We start from the raw sequence: 18777 nt of genomic DNA, 5'->3' as shown, positions 1-18777 counted from the left end.
GAGTGGATGGAGCAGTTGTGTGCAAGCGTGTTGCTCTTCCAGGCTAGCGTGGGCAGTGGGGTCCCTGCTCATGGGGAGCAGAGAGGCTTCCCAGCTGGGGTTAGTCTGACTGGGTGTCCCCTGCCTACCAGTATCTTGCAGTAGAAAAGGGGAGTCCCAGGCCTTACAGGGAAGGGAGCACTTCCCCAGCACCTCTTTTTAGGGGCCTCCCCTAACACAGGGGTCCCCTTGCTGGTGGTGCAGCCTGGCCAGGTGGGGTCCGCAAGACCCCAACAACCAGGGTGGAACACACCACCTGGGCTTCCCGGGTGGGGCCGGGGAGTATCGTGTCTGTGCTCCTGCTTCTGTCGGGTGGGGGCAGTGCTGGGGCCTGTTGCTCCCTGCCCCTTGTGGGGCTGTCCTGGGTGGTCCCTGGTGCTCTTCCCAGGGTCCGTGGTGTGCGAGCCGAGGGAAGCAGGGAGGGTCTAGGTCACGTGGTTCTGACACAGCTCCCACATCTTCCTTGTCCATCTCTTTCCTGTCATCTCTGCACATTTGGAGCTGGCAGGACGGCGGCCAGTGGCCCGTCACCCTGGGAGGGAAGAGGGGCCATGTTGGGGGGTCAGCTGCTGTCTGGCCCCAGGTTCTGGGAACTGCTCTCATCTCCCAACACTGCAATCTGCACTGGAAAATGATGTTGCCCTTCGTTTGTGCACATTTCAAGCTGGGTGCAAAGAATGTTGCATTTTGGTTCCCGGAAAGGCCTAAGATGAGGCCCTGCCAAGGGGTGAGGGTGAGGCTGGGAAACTGCCCTATCCTGGTCCCTGCGCATGGAAAGTAGGTGCCCACAGGGCCACTCATCCCCTCTCCTCCCCCAGGTACCCTTTATTGTCTGCGCACAGACAGCCCCGACCGGACCTGTTTGGGAGCTCAGAGGAGAGCACATCCGGCGTCATGTGCCAGGTACCAGGGTTCTCGGGGGCTCTGGGGAAGAGGCCGCCCCCACCCCCCCACCCCCCGTGTGGTGACGGGGTGCCCCCATTCACAGCTCTCGTATCAGCTCCTGTTAAGGTGTTTTAGGTTAGTGTGGATTTACTTTAGATCGAATTGAACTTCCAGAAATACTTTTCATCCATTCGGCCTCTTCCAAAAGTAACGCATCTGTGTCCCTCCCCTTTGCTGCAAGGGCTTTGGGGTCTCCCCCCAGTATGCCCCCCCAGCCGTACCCCATGGACAAAGGGGACCCTCTTCCCCTCCACACTGCACATGCTCCACAGCCTCCGCCGCACGGGGTTCGCTGCTGCCCAAGGCTGGGCTTGGCTTCCGGATCTCACTCGGGGTCTCTGAGGATCCACCCACATGCGTGGACTCCTCCGGGGGTCTCCAGGGCTCCACCCGTGTGTCCACGTGTGTGCTTGGCTCTGCATGTAATAGGTGTATATGTGCTTGTCTGTGCACTGTGCCCATCTGGGCATGTCTGTATGTGTGCAAGTGTGCACATTTAGGTATGCACACACAGTACCTGTACACGTGCATATGCGTGCATGCAAACTTGTACATGCATGTGTGTGCACATCTATCTTTGTACTTGTTTGCACTCATGTTAGCATTAATCTGTGTACACATGCATGTGTACTTGTGCATGCATGTGCATCCATGTGTTGTTTGTGTTTGCACACATGTTCACACTTATAACTACATACACATCTCTGTACTTCCATGAGCATGTGTACACACGCGTGTGGATATGTCTGCGATATTTGCACATGTGATTTACACACACTGTGCACATGTGTGCATGTTTCCGTGTGCATGCACATTTATGCACACACATGCCCCCACCTTGGTGACAGGTGGTCGCGCAGCCCTGGGCGAGGCGGGGTCTGTGGGTTGGAGCACTGTGGGCTGCAGGGCTGTGGTCCTCTGGGTCCTCACCCTTCCTTACCTGCAGACGGTCACCTGTGGCAGGAGCTGGCGGAGGACTGCCCCGGATGCCAGGGCCAGCGGCACGAAGCGGCCACTGCCTCTCCGCGCCCGAGTCAACGGCTGGTCCCTGCCCCTGCACCCCTACCAGGTGGTGGCCTGGGCCATCCTGCTGACCATGGCCGGGGCCGGCTTCGCAGTCTTCATTCCCTTGCTGCCTGGCGTCTGGAGAGATGTTGCCTATGCTGTATCCTTTAGACGTGCCTGCCTTCAGGGGGAGGGGGCTGCGAGGGTCCCTCAAGAGAGCTTGCCCCTGGGGTACCGCCAGCCCGCCCAGCTCAGGCTCCGCATACCAGGCCACACCCACTCAGGCCCCACCCATCAACTCCCACTGACTCAGGCCCTGCCCACCAGCTCCCACTGACTCAGGCCCCACCTACCCAGGCCCCACCCATTCATGCCCCGCCCACCAGCTCACACCTACTCAGGCCCCGCCCACCAGCTCAAGCCCCCACCCACTGGGAGGGAGGGAGAGAGGGGTGCTAGAAGGAGAAGAAGAGCCCCTGGAAAGGAGACCCCAGACAGACCCCGCGACTCCAGCTTTTCCCAGTGGGCCTAGCAAGGAGGCCCCATTCGTGTGTGTGGAGATAGTCCAACAGGTTCGGCAGACCCACAGCCTTTACGGGGTGCCCACCTGAATGCCGGGGCCAGTGCATAACCTGGAGCCCTTGTGCCAGGTGCGTCTTCACGTCCTGTCGCCTAAGGGAACTGAGATGGTCCCTGGAAGGGCTGCGCTGGTGGCTCCTGGGGCCTGGCTGCGAGGACCCATGCACGTCTGTGTCCCACCTGGTGTCGTCGGGTGTCAGGTGGGCTCCGCTTCCAGTCCAGCCCTCGAGGCACCGCACCAGGAGCTGCCAGGAGACCGCGGCCAAGGGCTGCTGTTGGGGCAAGTGAGATAGGGCAGATGGGCCAGGAGCCTGGCCAAGTGCCTGGGGGTCGGAGAACCCTCAGTGTCCTAGGGTGGATGGCATGGAGACCTCCTTGTTTCCCAGGTGGGTGGCACAGAGACCCCACATGCCTGGGTGGGTGGCATGGAGCCACTGCCCGCCTGCCTCAGTCTTGGCGGAGGACCTGGGCTGGTCCAGCCGGCCACGCCGGGAGTGTCCACCTCGCTCTCTCTCCGGGCCTCAGCAACTTGCAGCCAGATGTTCTTTCCCTACACTTGTCATGATGGGGTCTCTGGGCTCGGGAAAGGGCGGGAGCAGTGCAGGGGAGCCCCGCGGACCAGTCCCAGGGTCTGGGTATCCAGGGGCTACGGGAACAGCACTGCACAGCAGCCAGTGACACCCCAGACATTGGTTCTCTAGCTTTTGGAGGCCAGAAGTCTGACCCGAGGGTCTGCCTGTTGCACCCCCTGAAGGCTCCGGGGCTGGTCCTCCCCCTACTGTCTCTAGGGGTGCCGCCGTCCGGGTGGCCTTGGCCCCACCCACACCCCTCAGTTTAGGCTCCACAACGAGACCCCTCAGCCCCGTGTGGGGTCTGCCTGTCCTCTTCTTATGAGGACACAACTGTTTTGATGAGGGCCCCTCACCAGTTTAGCCTCTTCTGAGCTACTCATGTCTTCGAGACCCTCTTTCCACATGCGGCCCCGTCATCAGGACCAGGGGACAAGACGTGAACGTGGGTCTCTGGGCACACAGGCCCCCACCATGCTCAGTGTCCATCACCGAGGTTCTGGTCCCTCCCCTAGGCTCACCACACTGGGGGTGGGCACAGTCCCAGGCGTGGAAGGTCAACTGTAGAGGCTACCGTCCGTTTCGATGGAAAAGGACTTTTCTAGAAAACAACTTTTAATTTTGGAAAACTTAAAGGACAGTTAAAAAACAGTTCAACCCACCCAGAGGAGCCCAACCTATCCTCACTCCCAGACAGCCAGATCCAGCAACTTCAACATTTTGCCATGTTGCCCTTTCATGTTCCATCTACCCATCCACCCGTCCATCTGTATGTCTGTTCATCAGTCCATTTTTCGGAACACTTAAGCACAGGCTGTATGCTGCCTGAACACCTAATACTTCCTCGTACATTCCTTGTGCACAAGGACGCTCACTTATGTGCCCTCCTCAAGTGCAGTGGGCAAGTTCAAGACTCTCAACATGGCCATAAACCTTACTCCCCATATTCTACATTTGTCACGTCTCCAAACGTCCTTTGAAGCCTCTACTCCTCCCTGGTAGATTCTGCCCAAAATCACATGCTGCACATAGCTGTCCTTGTCTCTTTAGTTACTCATTTTTAAAAACATTTGTGGGATCATAAGGACAACATAAACTTTCCATCTTTCCCAAGCCTGCCATTCACAGGTTCATCACGTCCCTACTATTGAAATTCCTCCACCACCTTTGATTGCTGAATCTGCCCATCTCCCCAGACAGACGCCTTACCCCCATTTTTCATGAACTCCCCATGCCCCCTGCCCCAACCCTGGCAGCCTGTACCCTCTTTCTGTCTCTATGAGCTTGCAGGTTCTCCAGCAATTTCTTTGAGGGTCCCATGGGCTTAAATTCAACACCCTGAATCTACAGCTCTCTCACTTGCTTAGATGTCAGCATACACAGCTATGCTCCTATACCCCAGAAAAACATGTTCTTGAAGTTAACCGAGCCCTGTGGGCATGAGCCCATTGCAAGCAGGACCTTCTGATAAGGCTGCTTCAGTTAAATGAGCATGAAATTCAGACAGAGAGAGAAAGGTACCGATGGAGCAGCCAGAAACAAAGCAGTAGAGAGAAGGGGGAGACCAGGACAGGTGGCCACGTGCCTGGCCAGGGGACAGGGTCAGGGAGACAGCGTCCTCCATAATGCATTGTTTGGATGTTCTACTGGCCTCAAAACTGTGAGCAAATAACTTCCCACTGCGTAAGCCAATGAATGGTCTTTGCTTGAGCAGGCTAGGAAAGTAAACACCCCACCTTAGTGTAGTTCTCACCATAAATTGTGTGTTCATATGTTATGAGTTCTGAACCACTGCTTATCATTGCATTTGTTTGATTGTTTGTTTGTTTTTGCATGGGCAGGCATCGGGAATCAAACCCGGGTCTCCAGCATGGCAGGCGAGAACTCTGCCAGCTGAGCCATCATGGCCCACCCTGATTTATCATTACATTTTATTGAATTTCCCTTTTAGATGGTAGGGTGTAAAAAGTGGAGTTACAAAACAAAAATACAGTAAATAAGACTGGCATTTGTATTTACTATATTACTATATTGACAATATGACAAAACTTATCATATTGTCACCAGAGGTTTTACTTCTTCATGCAGCTTCAATCGATTGCCTGGTGTCCTTTCCTTCAATCTGCAGAACTCCCTTTCACACCTCTCGTAGGCTTGCTCTAGTGGTGACAAATTCCCTCAGCTTTTATTGATCTGGGATGTCTTAAACTTTCCCTTATTTTTGAAAGTCAGGTTTGCCACATATAGAATTCCTGCTTGGCAGTTTTTTGCTCTCACCATGTGCCATGACTCCGTGTCATCCTATGCTGTCCTGCTCCGTGGTTGCTGGTAAGAAATCAGAAATCGCTCTTACCGAGGCTTCCTGCTGCAGGACACGTTGGTTCTCTCACCACTTCCAGAATTCTCTGTCTTTGGCATTTCACAGTGCAATTACCATAAACTTTTCTGCTGCTCAGACTGGATGATTTCCATCGTCTTAGCTTCAGGTTCACAGATCCTTTCTTCGGCCAGCTTGAGTCTGTAGCAGAACTCCTCGAGGGAAGTTTTCACTTCTGCTTCTGTAGTCCTCAGGGCTGTATGTTCCCTTTTCATAATTTCCATCTTTCTATGGATATTCTCTGTGTGTTCCTCTATTGCTTTCCTGATTTCCTTTAGCTTTGTGTTCATATTTCCCTTACCTTCTTGAGCATGTTTAGGAGCACTGAAAAAAAATCCTTCCTGGTATGTCCCAGGTCTGGTCCTCCCAATGGATGGTTTCTAGTCCCGTTACTTTATCATTTACCTGAGCCCTCACTTCCTTTTGTATGTGTTGTAATCTTTTATTGAATCCTGGGCGTTTTGATATTTCAATGTCATATCTGATGAAATTTAGACTTTGGGCTGTCTGCTCCTTAAACTTGTATGCAGTTAGCCTTTTGACTAAACTTGCCTTGAATGCCAGGAACTAACTAAAAATGACAAAGAAGGAAAAAGAGAAAAAGCATACAAGTGTAGATGCCTCCCTGACCTCCACCCAGGAGTCTAGCCTTGGGCCTGTGCTGGTGGCCCTGGAATCCCCTGTGACGTGCCTCTGAGTGTCCCCCGTCCCTGGGTCCCAGCTTCCCGGCTGCTCCCACACAGTGGTTCAGCTTCAGCAATGAGGACGTGACTGTGCATGGCATTGCGGCCAGGACAAAGTCCACCCTGGGGCACTGCTGTGTCCCACAAGATTGACCTTCTGGGGCTTGTCCTGCCCTCTGCGTGTGCCTCCCTGGCCCTGCCCCCTCCCCCGGTGCCCTGCAATTCCAGCTTCCGCCTTCCCCGGGCTTTCTCCCCCTCTGGCTGCGTCTCATCCCTCACACAGGACCCCAGGCCGGGATGAAGACCCTCCTGATGGGCCCCCCGACTGCCCACCTCGACGGAGCTCCTGCTCGGGATGGGTCCACCCGCAGTCTGGATGAACTTTAAGAACATGTGTTTCTGGAACACAGATGGGTCTGAACCGCCACACCCAGGAGGCCGTTTCCTCCCAACCTGGGTCCTGCCCCGTGTGCCCCAAGGCTGGCAGTCCCTGCTCCAGGCAGCACGGCTGTCCGCCCCCCACCGCTGTCCACAGGAGAGCTCGGGAGCCGCCTCCCCCGCAGGGCAGGGCCTGGGAGGCTAGGCGCTGGGGCACGACAGAGTCCAGGGTCCACCCTCCCAACTGCGTCTCCACATGCGGCACTGCCCAGGGCAGGACCTCGTCGGGGCTGGGCGGGGTGCCTGGCCGTGTCCAGCCAGTGGCTCTGTCTCCCTGCTTGCTTGCTCTGCTTCTGCAGCCGTCCACGCTCCTTGCCGTTCTGGGGGATGCAGCTTCTCTGGGGCAGGGGCCTGCAGTGTCTCCCTCCCCGTCTTGCTCACAAGTATTTCCATCCCACCAGTCTCTGCCAAGTGTGCTGAGGGAACCACCACGCGGGTGTTTCCCCTAAATAGTGACACGGCTGTTTGGCCATGCATCGCCGTGAGCCCGGCTCTGTGCTGAGCTCGCCCCGTGCTCCAGACGCCTCTGCAGGCCCCTCTGAGAAGCCTCAGCCCACACAGACCCAGCATTGGGATCACGTGTCTGGTCCGCAGTACCCTGATGGCTGGGGAAGAGGGTTGGGAATGGCCAGGGACTAGGAAGGAAGGCAACAGTGGAATGTGAAGTTTAAAGGGGGTAGGAGTCCTTGCGGGAAGGACAGAGATGGGCTGGGGTACAAAGAAGGGGTGAGCAAGAAAGCGGAAGGATTATGGCAGGTGGTATTGATTTCATTCAGTCTGATGAAAATCAGGCCTGGTCCCAGATCTGGTTTCACCATCTACTGCAGATGCTATCTAATTTGGGTGACCAGGCCGGTTTGAAACTGTTATGTACCCCAGAAAAGCCATGTTCTTTTTTTAAAAATGTATTTATTTATTAAACAACATATAAACACAATCATTCTTACCGCATGATCATTCCATTCTTGATATATAATCAATAACTCACATATCATTGCATAGCTGTGTAGTCATCATCATGGTCATTTCTTAGAGCATTTCCATCAATTCAGAAAAAGAAATGCAAAGAAAACAGAAAAAATTCCTACATACCATACCCCTTACCCCTCCCTTTCATTGATCACTGTCATTTCAATCTACTAAATTTTTTTTAACATTTGTTCCCCCCATTATATATTTGTAATCCATATGTTTTACTCATCTGTCAATAAGGTACATAAAAGGAGCATCAGACACAAGCATTTCATAATCACACAGTCACACTGCAAAAAGTATATCATTATACAATCATCTTCAGGAATCATGGTTAGTGAAACACAGCTCTCCATTTTCGGGCAGTTCCTTCCAGCCTCACCATTACATCTTAACTAAAAAGCTGATATGTATTTAGTGCTAAGAATAACTTCCAGGATAACCTCATGACTATGTTTGGAATTTCTTAGCCATTGACACTATTTTTTTCTCATTTCCTTCTTACCCCCTTTGGTTGAGAAGGTTTTCTCAATCCCTTAATGCTGAGTCCCAGCTCATTCTAGGATTTCTGTCCCACGTTGCCAGGAAGGTCCACACCCCTGGGAGTCATGTCCCACGTAGAGCGGGGAGGACAGTGAGTTTGCTTGTCATGCTGGCTGAAAGAGAGAGGCCACATATGAGCAACAAAAGAGGTTCTTTGGGGGTGACTCTTAGGCTTAATTTTAAGTAGACTTAGCCTGTCCTTTGTAGATTAAGTTTCATATTTACAAACCCCAATACTGGGGGCTCAGCCTATTGCTTTGGTTGTCCCCACTGCTTGTTTGTGAGAATATCAAGAATTCTCCACTTGGGAAAGATGAATTTTCCCCCTTTCTCACCATTCCCCCAAGGGGCTTTTCAAATACTGTTTTATTCACTGTTAACATCACTCTGGGATTTATTGAGGCAAACCTATGAAATCTCATGCCCTACTCAAGGTTACATGTTCTATGGTGTTCAATTAATCTGCCAACCTAAGTTATATTAGGAAATGCACTAGTCAAAATATAAATTTTGTACCAAATAAACATTTTTTGCTTTAGTCTCAAACATAAGTTGATGTTTTAAAATACGAATTACCTTCTATCTTCAACACCCTGCAGTATTGACATTCCTTTGTTCTTCTTCATGCAAAAATATTTTTAAATTTGCACATTTAGTCACTATCATTATATACTCTAGGCATTGCTAGATTATACCATCTCAGTCTTTATTGTCTATCTTTTCTTCTGATTTTATTTGTGTTCCCAGGCCTCCTCCCTCTATCATTCTCACATTCAGCTTCATTCAGTGTTTTAACGTTATTGTATCACAGTTAGGTAGTGTTATGCTATCCACTTCTGAATTTTTACAATCAGTCTTGTATCCCTTCAGCACCAGTTACCCAATCTCTACCCTATTCTATCTCCTGATGGTCTCTTTTCTTTCCTGAAATTCTCCAATTTCATTCACTAATGTCAGTTCACATCAGTGAGTCCATACAGTATTTGTCCTTTTGTTTCTGGCTAATCTCACTCAGCATAATGTCCTCAAGGTCCATCCATGTTCTTGCATACCTCATAACTTTATTGTCTTATAGCTGTGTAATATTCCATCATATGTATATGCCACAGATTCTTTAGCCACTCATCTGTTGATGGACATTTTGCTGTTTCCATCTCTTGGCAATTGTAAATAATGCTGCTATAAACATTGGTGTGCAAATGTCCATTTGTGTCCTTGCTTTGTCCTCTGAGTGGATTTCCCTAATAGCCAGGGAAGTTGAGTATCTCTTCATGTGTCTTTCAGCCATTCTGAGACGTGTCTGTTCATGTTTTTAATCCATTTGGTAATTTGGTTGTTGAGTTGAATAATCTCTTTATATATTCTGGATACTAAATCTTTATCTGATATATCATTTCCAAATATTGTCTCCCATTGTGTAAGCTGTCTTTTTACTTTCCTTGACAAAGTTCTTTGATGCACAAAATGTTTAATTTTGAGCAGTTCCCATTTCTTTCTTTCTTTCTTCAATGCTCGTGCTTTGGGTGTAAGGTCTAGGAAACGTCCTGCTATTATAAGATATTTCCCTACATTTTATTCTAAAGCGTTTATAGTTTTAGACCTAACGTATATGTCTTTCATCTGTTTTGAGTTGATTTTTGTATAGGGTGTGAGATGGATCCTCTTTCATTCTTTTGCATGTGCATATCCAGTTCTCTAGGCACCATTTATTGAAGAGACTGTTCTGTCCCAGGTGAGTTGGCTTGACTGCCTTATCAAAGATCAATTGTCCATAGATGAGAGGGTCTATATCTGAACACTCTATTCGATTCCATTGGTCAGTATATCTATCTGTATGCCATTACCATACTATTTTGACCACTGTCCTTAAAGTCAGGTAGCATGAGACCTCGACTTCATTTTTCTTTCTGAGCATATTTTTAGCTATTTGGGGCACCCTGCCCTTCTAGATAAATTTGGTTATTGGTTTGTCTATTTCTGAAAAGTAAGTTTTTGGGATTTTAATTGGTATTGCATTAAATCTGTAAATCAATTTAGATAGAATTGACATTTTAACTATATTTAGTCTTCCAACCCATGAACACCATATGCCCAAAGACCATTTGTTTAGGTCTTCTGTGATTTCTTTTCCCAGTGTCCTGTAGTTTTCTTTGTGGAGGTCTTTGTATCTTTAGTTAGATTTACCCCTAAATATTTTATTCTTTTGGTTTCAATTGTAAATGGACTTTTTTCTTGATTTCCCCCTAAGATTGTTCATTACTAGTGTACAGGAACACTACAGATTTTTGAGTGTTGATCTTGTAACCTGCCACTTTGCCACATTTATTAGCTCTAGTAGTTTTGCTGTGAATTTTTCAGGGTTTTTGACATACGGTATCATATCATCTGCAAACAGTGAGAGCTTTACCTCTTACTTTCCAATTTGGATACCTTGTATTTCTTTTTCTTATCTAATTGCTCTGGCTAGAACTTCCAACACAAGGTTGAATAACAATGGTGATAGTGGACATCCTTGTCTTGTTCCTGATCTTAGTGATAAAGTTTTCAAATTGTTCCCATTGAGGATCATGTTAAGTCTGGGTTTTTCATATATTCCCCTTATCATATTGAAGAAGTTCCCTTCTATTCCTATCCTCTGTAGTGTTTTCAACAAGAAAGGATGGTGAATTTTGTCAAATGCCTTTTCAGTCTCAGTCGAGATGATCATGTGGCTTTTCAGTTTTGATTTGTTGATATGGTATATTATATTAACTGATTTTCTTCTGTTGAACCATCCTTACATATCTGGGATATCCTACTTGGTATGGTGCATAATTCTTTTAATGTGCTGCTGGATGCGATTTGCAAGAATTTTTTTGAGGATATTTGCATCTATATTCATTAGGGAGATTGGTCTGTAGTTTTCTTTTCTTGTAATAACTTTCTCTGGCTTTGGTATGAGGTTGGCTCCATAGAATGAGTTAGGTAGCTTTCCCTCCTCTTCAATTCTTTTGAAGAGTTTGAGCAGAATTTGTACTAATTCTTTCTTGAATGTTTGATAGAATTCACATGTGAAGCCATCTGGTCCTGGACTTGTCTTTTTGGAGAGCTTCTAATGACTGATTTAATTTCTTTACTTGTGATTGGTTTGTTGAGGTCATCTTTTCCTTCTCAAGTCAGTGTTGATTGTTCGTGCTTTTCTAGTAGGTTGTCCATTTCATCTGCATTGCCGAGTTTATTAGCATAAAGTTGTTCATAGTATCCTCTCATTACTTCCTTTATTTCTGTGGGTCAGTGGTTGTGTCTCCTCTTCCATTTCTGATTCTGTTGATTTGCATTCTCACTCTTCTCTTTGTTAGCCTCACTAAGGGTCCATTAATCTTATTGATTTTATCATAGAACCAACTTCTGCTTTTTTTATTTTCTCATTTTTTTCTTGTTCTCAATTTCATTTATTTCTGCTCTAATCATTATTTCTTTCCTTTTGCTTGCTTTGGGGATAGATTGCTGTTCTTTCTCTAGTTCTTCCAAGTGGACAGTTAATTCCTCGATTTTTGATATAGGCATTTAGCACAATAAGTTTCTGCTATAGCACTGCCTTTGCTGCATCCCATAGATTTTGATATGTTGTGTTTTCATTTTCATTTGCCTCGAGATATTTACTGATTTCTCTTGTAATTTCTTCCTTGACCCACTGGTTGTTTAAGAGTGTGTTGTTGAGTTTCATATATGTGTGAATTTTCTGGCCCTCTGCCTATTGATTTCCAACTTCATTCTTTTAGGATCTGAGAAAGTGTTTTGTATGATTCAATCTTTTTTAATTTATTGAGATTTGTTTAGTAACCCAGCATAGGGTCTATCCTTGAGATGATCCATAAGCACTTGAGAAAAAGGTGTATCATGCTGTTGTGGGATGTAATGTTCTATAAATGTCTGTGAAGTCTAGCTCATTTATTGTATTATTCAAATTCTCTGTTTCTTCATTGATCCTCTGTCTAGATGTTCTGTCCATTGATGACAGTGGGAAATTGAAGTCTCCAACTCTTATTGTAGATTTGTCAGTTTCTCTTTTCAGTGGTTGCCTCATGTATTTTGGAGCATTCTGGCTCGGTGCATAAACATTTATGATTGTTACATCTTCTTGTTGAATTTTTCCTGTTATTAATAGATAGTGTCCTTCTTTGTCTCTTTTAACTGTTTTACATTTGAAGTCTAATTTCTTGGACATTGGTATAGCTACTCCTGCTCTTTTCTGATTATTATTTGCATGAAACATCTTTTCCCAACTGTTCACTTTCAAACTATTTTTATCCTTGGGTCTAAGATGCGTTTCCTGTAGACAGCATATAGATGGGTCCTGTTTTGTAATCCATTCTTCCAGTCTATGTCTTTTGATTGGGGAGTTTAATCCACTCACATTTAGTGTTATTACTGTATGTGCAGTATTTTCTTCTACCATTTTACCTTTTGGATTTTATATGTCTTATCTTATTTTTCTTCTTTTTACCTTTATTGACAGTCTTCATTTCTACACTCTTCTTCACACCTTTCTCTCCTGTCCTTTCTAATCAGTCTCTAGTGGTCCTGTTAGCATTTCTTGCAGAGTCAATCACTTGGTCACAAATTCTCTGTGATTTTTTGTCTGAAAATGTTTTAATTTCCCCTCATTATTAAAGAACAATTTTGATGGATACAGAATTCTTGGTTGGCCATTTTTCTCTTTTAGTAACTTAAATATATTATCCCACAGTCTTCTAGCCTCCATGGTTTCTGCTGAGAAATCTATGTGTAACCTTACTGGGCTTCCTTTGTGTGTCGTGGATTGCTTTTCTCTTGCTGCTTTCAAGATTCTCTCTTCCTCTTTCTCATCTGACATTCTGATTAGTAAGTATCTTGAAGTACATCTATTTAGTTCAATTCTGTGTGGGGTATGCTACACTGCTTGGATCTGTAATTTTAAGTCTTTCCTAAGAGTTAGGAAATTTTCAGTGATAATTTTCTCCATTAGTTTTTTCCTCCTTTTTCCTTCTCTTTTCATTATGGGACACCCAAGACATGTAAATTTTTGCAGTTCATGTTGTCATTCAATTCCAAGTCCCTGCTCGTATTTTTCCATTCTTTTCCCTATATTTTCTTATGCTTATAAAATTTCAGATGTCCCGGCCTCCAGTTCACTAATCCTATCTTCTGCTTCTTGAAATCTAGCATTGTAGATTTGCATGTTTTTTTCATCGCTTCTACAGTGCCTTTCATTCCCAAAAGTTCAGTGGTTTGTTTTGTCAGACTTTTGATTTCTTCTTTTTGTTCATTCCTTGCCTTCTTTATATTCTCCCTCAATTCATTGATTTGATTTTTGATGAGGTTTTCTATGTCTGTTTGAACATTCTGAATTAACTGTTTCAACTCCTGTGTCTCATTTGAATGGGTGGTTTGTTCCTTTGACTGGGCCATACCCTCAATTTCCCTAGTATGATTTGTTATTTTTTGCTGGGGTGTAGGCATTTAATTGCCTTAATTAGATTATTCTGGAGATTGTTTTCATTTTTTTTAACCTAGGATTTTCTTGCTGGATGACCTTGTTGACTATCTGTTCTTCGACATTCAGTTCAGCTTATTCTAGACCTCTGGCTTAGGTTTCATTAAACAGATCAGAATTTTTCAGTTCTTGTTTTCTTGTTTCTTGCCCTGCCTGTATGGTGCATTTTTACCCCCTTCAGAGGGTCTACTTACATATTATAAACCCCAGCCAGATTTTCCCAGACCAAACTGGCCTCCTGTGAGGTGGAAAGAGTCACCTGTATCAGTTTTCCCTGAGGTGAGCCCCAGCAGGTTGAAAGACTTTTCTATGATGCTTCTGGACTCTGTGTTTTTCCTTTCCTTCCCAGTATGTAGTGCTTGTCTGCCTGTGGGTCCCAGCATTGGGTGATGTGGTACCTTTGACTTCAGCAGACTCTCCCTGCTGGGGCATGGTTGAGACAACTGCTTAGGGCAGTTGGAGCCTGAGAAGCCCTGTAGAAGTATCCAAAGAGCAGTCAAAGCATAGAAACACAGCCATAAAAAAGAAAAAGAAAAACCCTTTTCAAAGCAGGACCTTGTTCTTTGTTTGCCAATCAAGAGCTTAAACTGGTACTTTGTGTATCTCCAGGTCCTATGTGCCCCCTCCTTTCCCTCAGGGCCCAGACACTTTCAGTACTATGTACTGTCTTTTCCGAAAAACCTCTGTTTTTCTTTTTCATTTTTCTTTTTCCATCTGCCCTGTCCCCTCTGCGCTGGGGCAAAACCCAGCAGCCTCCACGTTGATCAAGGTTCAGCTGAGCTGGGGGCTTATATTTAGGAGTCAGAATTTGTGAATTAATTCCACAATTGGAGTGTGATTGCACTGAGCTCCTGCTGCTGGTAAAGTCTCTTTCCTCCTCTCTGGGAAGCAACTGTGGGGAAGGGGCGCCGGTCAATGTGGCTTTGGGGACTCCTGGTTCTGGGAGGGCTCACAGTCAGTCCAGCTTGTCCAGACTGGTGTAAGCTGTGTGTCCAGTCACTGACATGACCCCCACAGTTGTTTGGTCCTGTTTTGGGGTATTTATTACCTGCTCTGGAGGAAGAACTAGAGCCCACACCTCGCTGAGCCACCATCGTGGCCCCTCTATTCACCAGCCATGTTCTTTTAGTCCTAATCCAATCTTGAGGTGCAGGCTTATTGTGGGTGGACTCCCTTGATTAGATTGTTTTCATGAAGATGTGACACACCCAGTTGTTGCTAGGACCTTTTGATTAGATTGTTTCCATGGAGACGGGACTCTGCCCATTCAAGATGGGTCTTAATTAGCTTACTGGAGTCCATTGCCAGGGGAAGTTGTGGAGAGAGCAGAGGTGCTTGGACACCTGACACAGCAGACACAGATGCTTGGAGATGCAGACAGAGATGCCCTGGGTGCTAAGCAAAGGCTCACAGAAATAACCAGAACCAAGAGGAAACCAAAGGAAGCTGAGAGATGAAATCCAGATTGTAACCCAGAGAAGCTAAGTTTAGAGATGCTTGGTGAGTCTGTACAGAGAGCAGATGCCGCCTACTTCTGGGTGACTAAGCCTAACACCACCAGTGAGTATTAATTTGACAGGCCTGGGTCAGGCCATGAGTTGGTCATCAGCATCAGGTGCCGTCGTCTTCTCCTCCTTGGTAATTTTATTTTTGTCCCTAGTAGGAATGGATTTCCAGACAGGGCTGGGAGCTGTCATTACTGAGAAATGAGGATCCAAGACTCCCCTTTGTACTCTCGCTGCACATGGGTCACTGAGGGTGCCCCATGGGGTCCTGTCCATCGAGGTTGGGGTGCATCTCTATCGAGGGGTCTTTCCACCATGTAGCATCTCCAGGCTGAGGATTGCCGTCCTGGAGGTGTCTGTCTCCCTGGAGTGCATGTAGAAGGATCACTTTCCTAGTGTTTCATTTTTCCTTAAGGTTTGATTAGTTCCTGAGGAGGCTAGCACAGCTCCTTTAAAGAGACAAGGCTCCCAGGCTACAGTTTATTTTCCTAGGGCTCCCTGTTCCTGTTTCAAATGGGGATACCATGTTCTCCTAAAGGCATGGGTCTCAGATGTGGTAAGACTAGACGCAGACCTTTTGGCCACGGTAGACAGAGGGAGCCCATGAGTGTAGGTCCTCCCGGGGAAGCCCTTCTGAGAAGGTGGATTGGGCAGAGGGTCTAGTAGAAATCGATGAGTGTCTTGTAAAGGCCATAACTGAAGGGGAAATGGGGGGATTTGAAGACAGTCATGGGTTTGTTGGAGACTTCCTGTTTCAGTTTGGTAAAGCTGCCAGAATGTCATGTACCAGCAGTGGGCTGCTTTTCACACTGGAAATTCATTAGTTAACAAGTTTAATGCTAAGGCCATGAAAATGCCCAAATTAAGGCATCAGCAGGAAGATGCCTTTTCTGAAGAGAGGCTGCTGGCATCCAGGACCCCTCTGTCACACGGCAGGCACATGGCTGGCCCCTGCTGGGCCTTGTGTCCCAGGTTGTGTTGCTTTCAGCTCCTGCTTCCACAATGCACCCATAACCACAGGAATGGATTAAAATAACACAGCAGATTCAAACACCGCACTCCCCCCCCACCCCCATTTGAGTGGTGTCTCTGTTCCCCTGGGATGAGGGTTGATGAGGGCCCTGGGATTCCAGAAGGAGAAGGTGGCCCAGTGTCTCTTAGAGCCCACGTGTCTCATCTCCAGTTATCACACTGTCTTACCTAAGGTGTGGCATGGGCAATGGAAAAGGCACCTGCCTTTTCCCGGGCAGCCCGAGCAGTCACGTTGAAGGCAAAGGACAGTGGGGTTTGCTGCTGTTTCTGGATGTGGGGGGCAGTCTCTTTCTCACTGTCCAGTTAGTTTACAGTACGTACAGTCCCAGCACCCTGAGCCCTGGTCCCTGAAAGTGTTCCTTGGGATTTCTTTCGCTGCTGTACTTGGAAACTCCTGGTTTGTGCTAATGTATTTGTGCAGTTGTTCCTGGGAAGATTGCCCTTTCTCCAGCCATTGTGAAGTGTGATCTAATTGATCTGTCCGACCTACAAAATCCGAAGGTTCCATTTTGGCCCCATTTAGTTGTTTATAGTTTAGCGTGGTGCTGAGTTCTTCTGAAAGTAGAATTAAATAGGGCAGAGGTTTCAGAGTCAACATGAATAAGAACAGAGAATTGCTTAAAGTGTTTTTCAAGCCTGTTGTAATATTCATATATGGGCTCCTTGGGCTTCAGGGGACATTGTTGCATTTTTCTCCAATAAAATGTTGGGGGCACCGGACCCTGTGATGCTCCTTTAGCATAAATGCTTCAGTTTGTGAGTCCCTCTTGGTTTTGAAGAGCCCTTTCACGGGTCTTTCCAGCCAGGTTCATCTCCCCAGGTGTGGGCGTGGCCCTCGCCAGCGGTCCTGTGAACTGACTGGTAAAGTTCTGAGCATCCAGGCTCATAAAGGTGAAAGATGAGAGTGAGTTCTTTTGGAAAACCAACTGGATCTTCCATAGATTGGGGACCTCTGTGATAATTGCCCTGAATTCTGCCTTTGTCTGCGTGGATGGAGCAGGTGACCCCTGAAGCCTCCTTCACTGGCTTGGTTTGAATACGTGAGGCAATGAGGGGTTCAGGGGAATCATAGAGGGAGGTTGGGTGGCCCAGGACCTAGAGGAGCAGGGCAGGGCATCAAAGGAGGGTTCAAGCAGTCAGTCAGGATTTCTGATAGTTTCTCAAGCTTGATAATGTGCTCAGCCATGTCTGTGAATTCAGTATTTCTTTCCTGTAGAAAGGCCCTTTTATAATAAGGTACATGTCTGGAAGATTACAGGAACCAATATTTCCAAGTTGAGCATGCAAATATGCTAATCAGGTCATTTCAGAGGCTCGTCGTTGTGCCCACTCTAATGGGAGACTCCCTCTAGTGCTCCAGGTCCAGGAGGGTAAGATTGCTGATGAGTTGGGACCACCTTTGTTGAGCCTGGCTTGCATTTAGCTCTCTGCCCTGCACATGTGCTCCCACCCACTCAGCCTGCACCTGCTCTGCCTTCCCTGAGTCCCCACTCACCTGAGCCAGCTATGCCTCAAGCCACCACTCAAATAGGACAGGTGTGTTCTGAGCCCCTGCTCACACCTGCTCATACCTGCTCAGGTGCCCTGAGACCCTGTTCGCCCAGGTTTGGCCAGGTTCTTTGGAACTAGGTGGAGAACAGCTGCTGCCCACTCCCTGCACAAGAGGAGGGAGGTCCTGCAGACCCCCGGCTCCCAGAAGCTGCCTCCCGCTGGTGTGGACCAGGGTCTCCCTCGTCCTTCCTTAACTCCCCACAGGTGGTTGGTGGGCTGTTCCTGGTACACCTTATCATGCATGTGGTTGCCACCTCCATCGACCCGGCCGAGCCCAACGTCAGGCACAAGAAGAGCTACCGCGAGCAGGTGCCGAGCTTTGACCGCTCCAAGCATGCCCACGTCATTGAGAACCAGTACTGCCACCTGTGCCAGGTCAACGTGTGAGTCCCCACCCACCCCGGCAGCCCCCGGGGTCTCAGAGTCCCTCGGCCACCCGACAGTGATGGCTGACCTCCATGTTATCTATCGGAGCTTTGCCTGGGAGAAGCCCGCATGTCCCAAGGATGGGGTGCAGCGAGGGGGTCGCAGCTGTTTTCTGCCTAGTTCCAAAGAGCTTTTTCCTCAGAATAAGACCAGAGAATTGCTTAAAGTTTCCTCAGATAAGAAGCGCCATCCTCGGATGCTGCCCATTTCTGGTGGGCTCTGCAGGGGACCCTTCATCCCAGAGCCTCGGGGAAGGGACACGCTGTGTTTCTTGGTCTTCCCAGAAAGGAGCCTCTGTCCTGGGGCCTGGTGGGATGCTGAGACCTGCAGATGCCCTGGGGCCAGTGGACAGCCTCGGGGTCTTGGCGCGGGGGCTTCAGGCTGCAGGGGAGCCAGGGGTGTCTGGGTCTAACCCCAGTCCCTGGCCCGAAGAGAAGGCAGCTGGCCCCCATGGCAACCCTATCAGGCCCAGGGTCCTTGCCTCAGCCCTGCCTGGCCCTGGAGAGGCCTTAGACCCCTAGGCCTGTGGGGGCCACCATGGGGTATCACCTCCCTGGACTTCCCCTCTGGGTCGGAGCCCAGAGGCCCCAACATCCAT

At 48.0% G+C, this 18777-nt stretch overlaps 1 protein-coding gene across 12 annotated transcripts in view; it reads left to right on the top strand.

The window, feature by feature from the left end:
- LOC143685201 (putative palmitoyltransferase ZDHHC11B) overlaps nucleotides 1–18777 on the top strand; it is an 85116-nt gene that overhangs the window by 52167 nt on the left and 14172 nt on the right. For 10 of the 12 annotated variants that reach the window (XM_077162918.1, XM_077162907.1, XM_077162905.1 and 7 more), the window contains 3 exons: nucleotides 858–942; nucleotides 1931–2149; nucleotides 17958–18136. In XM_077162918.1, the coding sequence (XP_077019033.1) occupies nucleotides 858–942; nucleotides 1931–2149; nucleotides 17958–18136 (483 nt within the window). The remainder of the gene's footprint in view (nucleotides 1–857; nucleotides 943–1930; nucleotides 2150–17957; nucleotides 18137–18777) is intronic. The other 2 variants (XM_077162913.1, XM_077162914.1) reach the window with 1 other exon arrangement.

Source organism: Tamandua tetradactyla, chromosome 5 (genome assembly GCF_023851605.1).
Source record: "Tamandua tetradactyla isolate mTamTet1 chromosome 5, mTamTet1.pri, whole genome shotgun sequence".
Lineage (NCBI taxonomy): Eukaryota > Metazoa > Chordata > Mammalia > Pilosa > Myrmecophagidae > Tamandua > Tamandua tetradactyla.
This window is presented reverse-complemented; position numbering and strand designations above follow the sequence as displayed.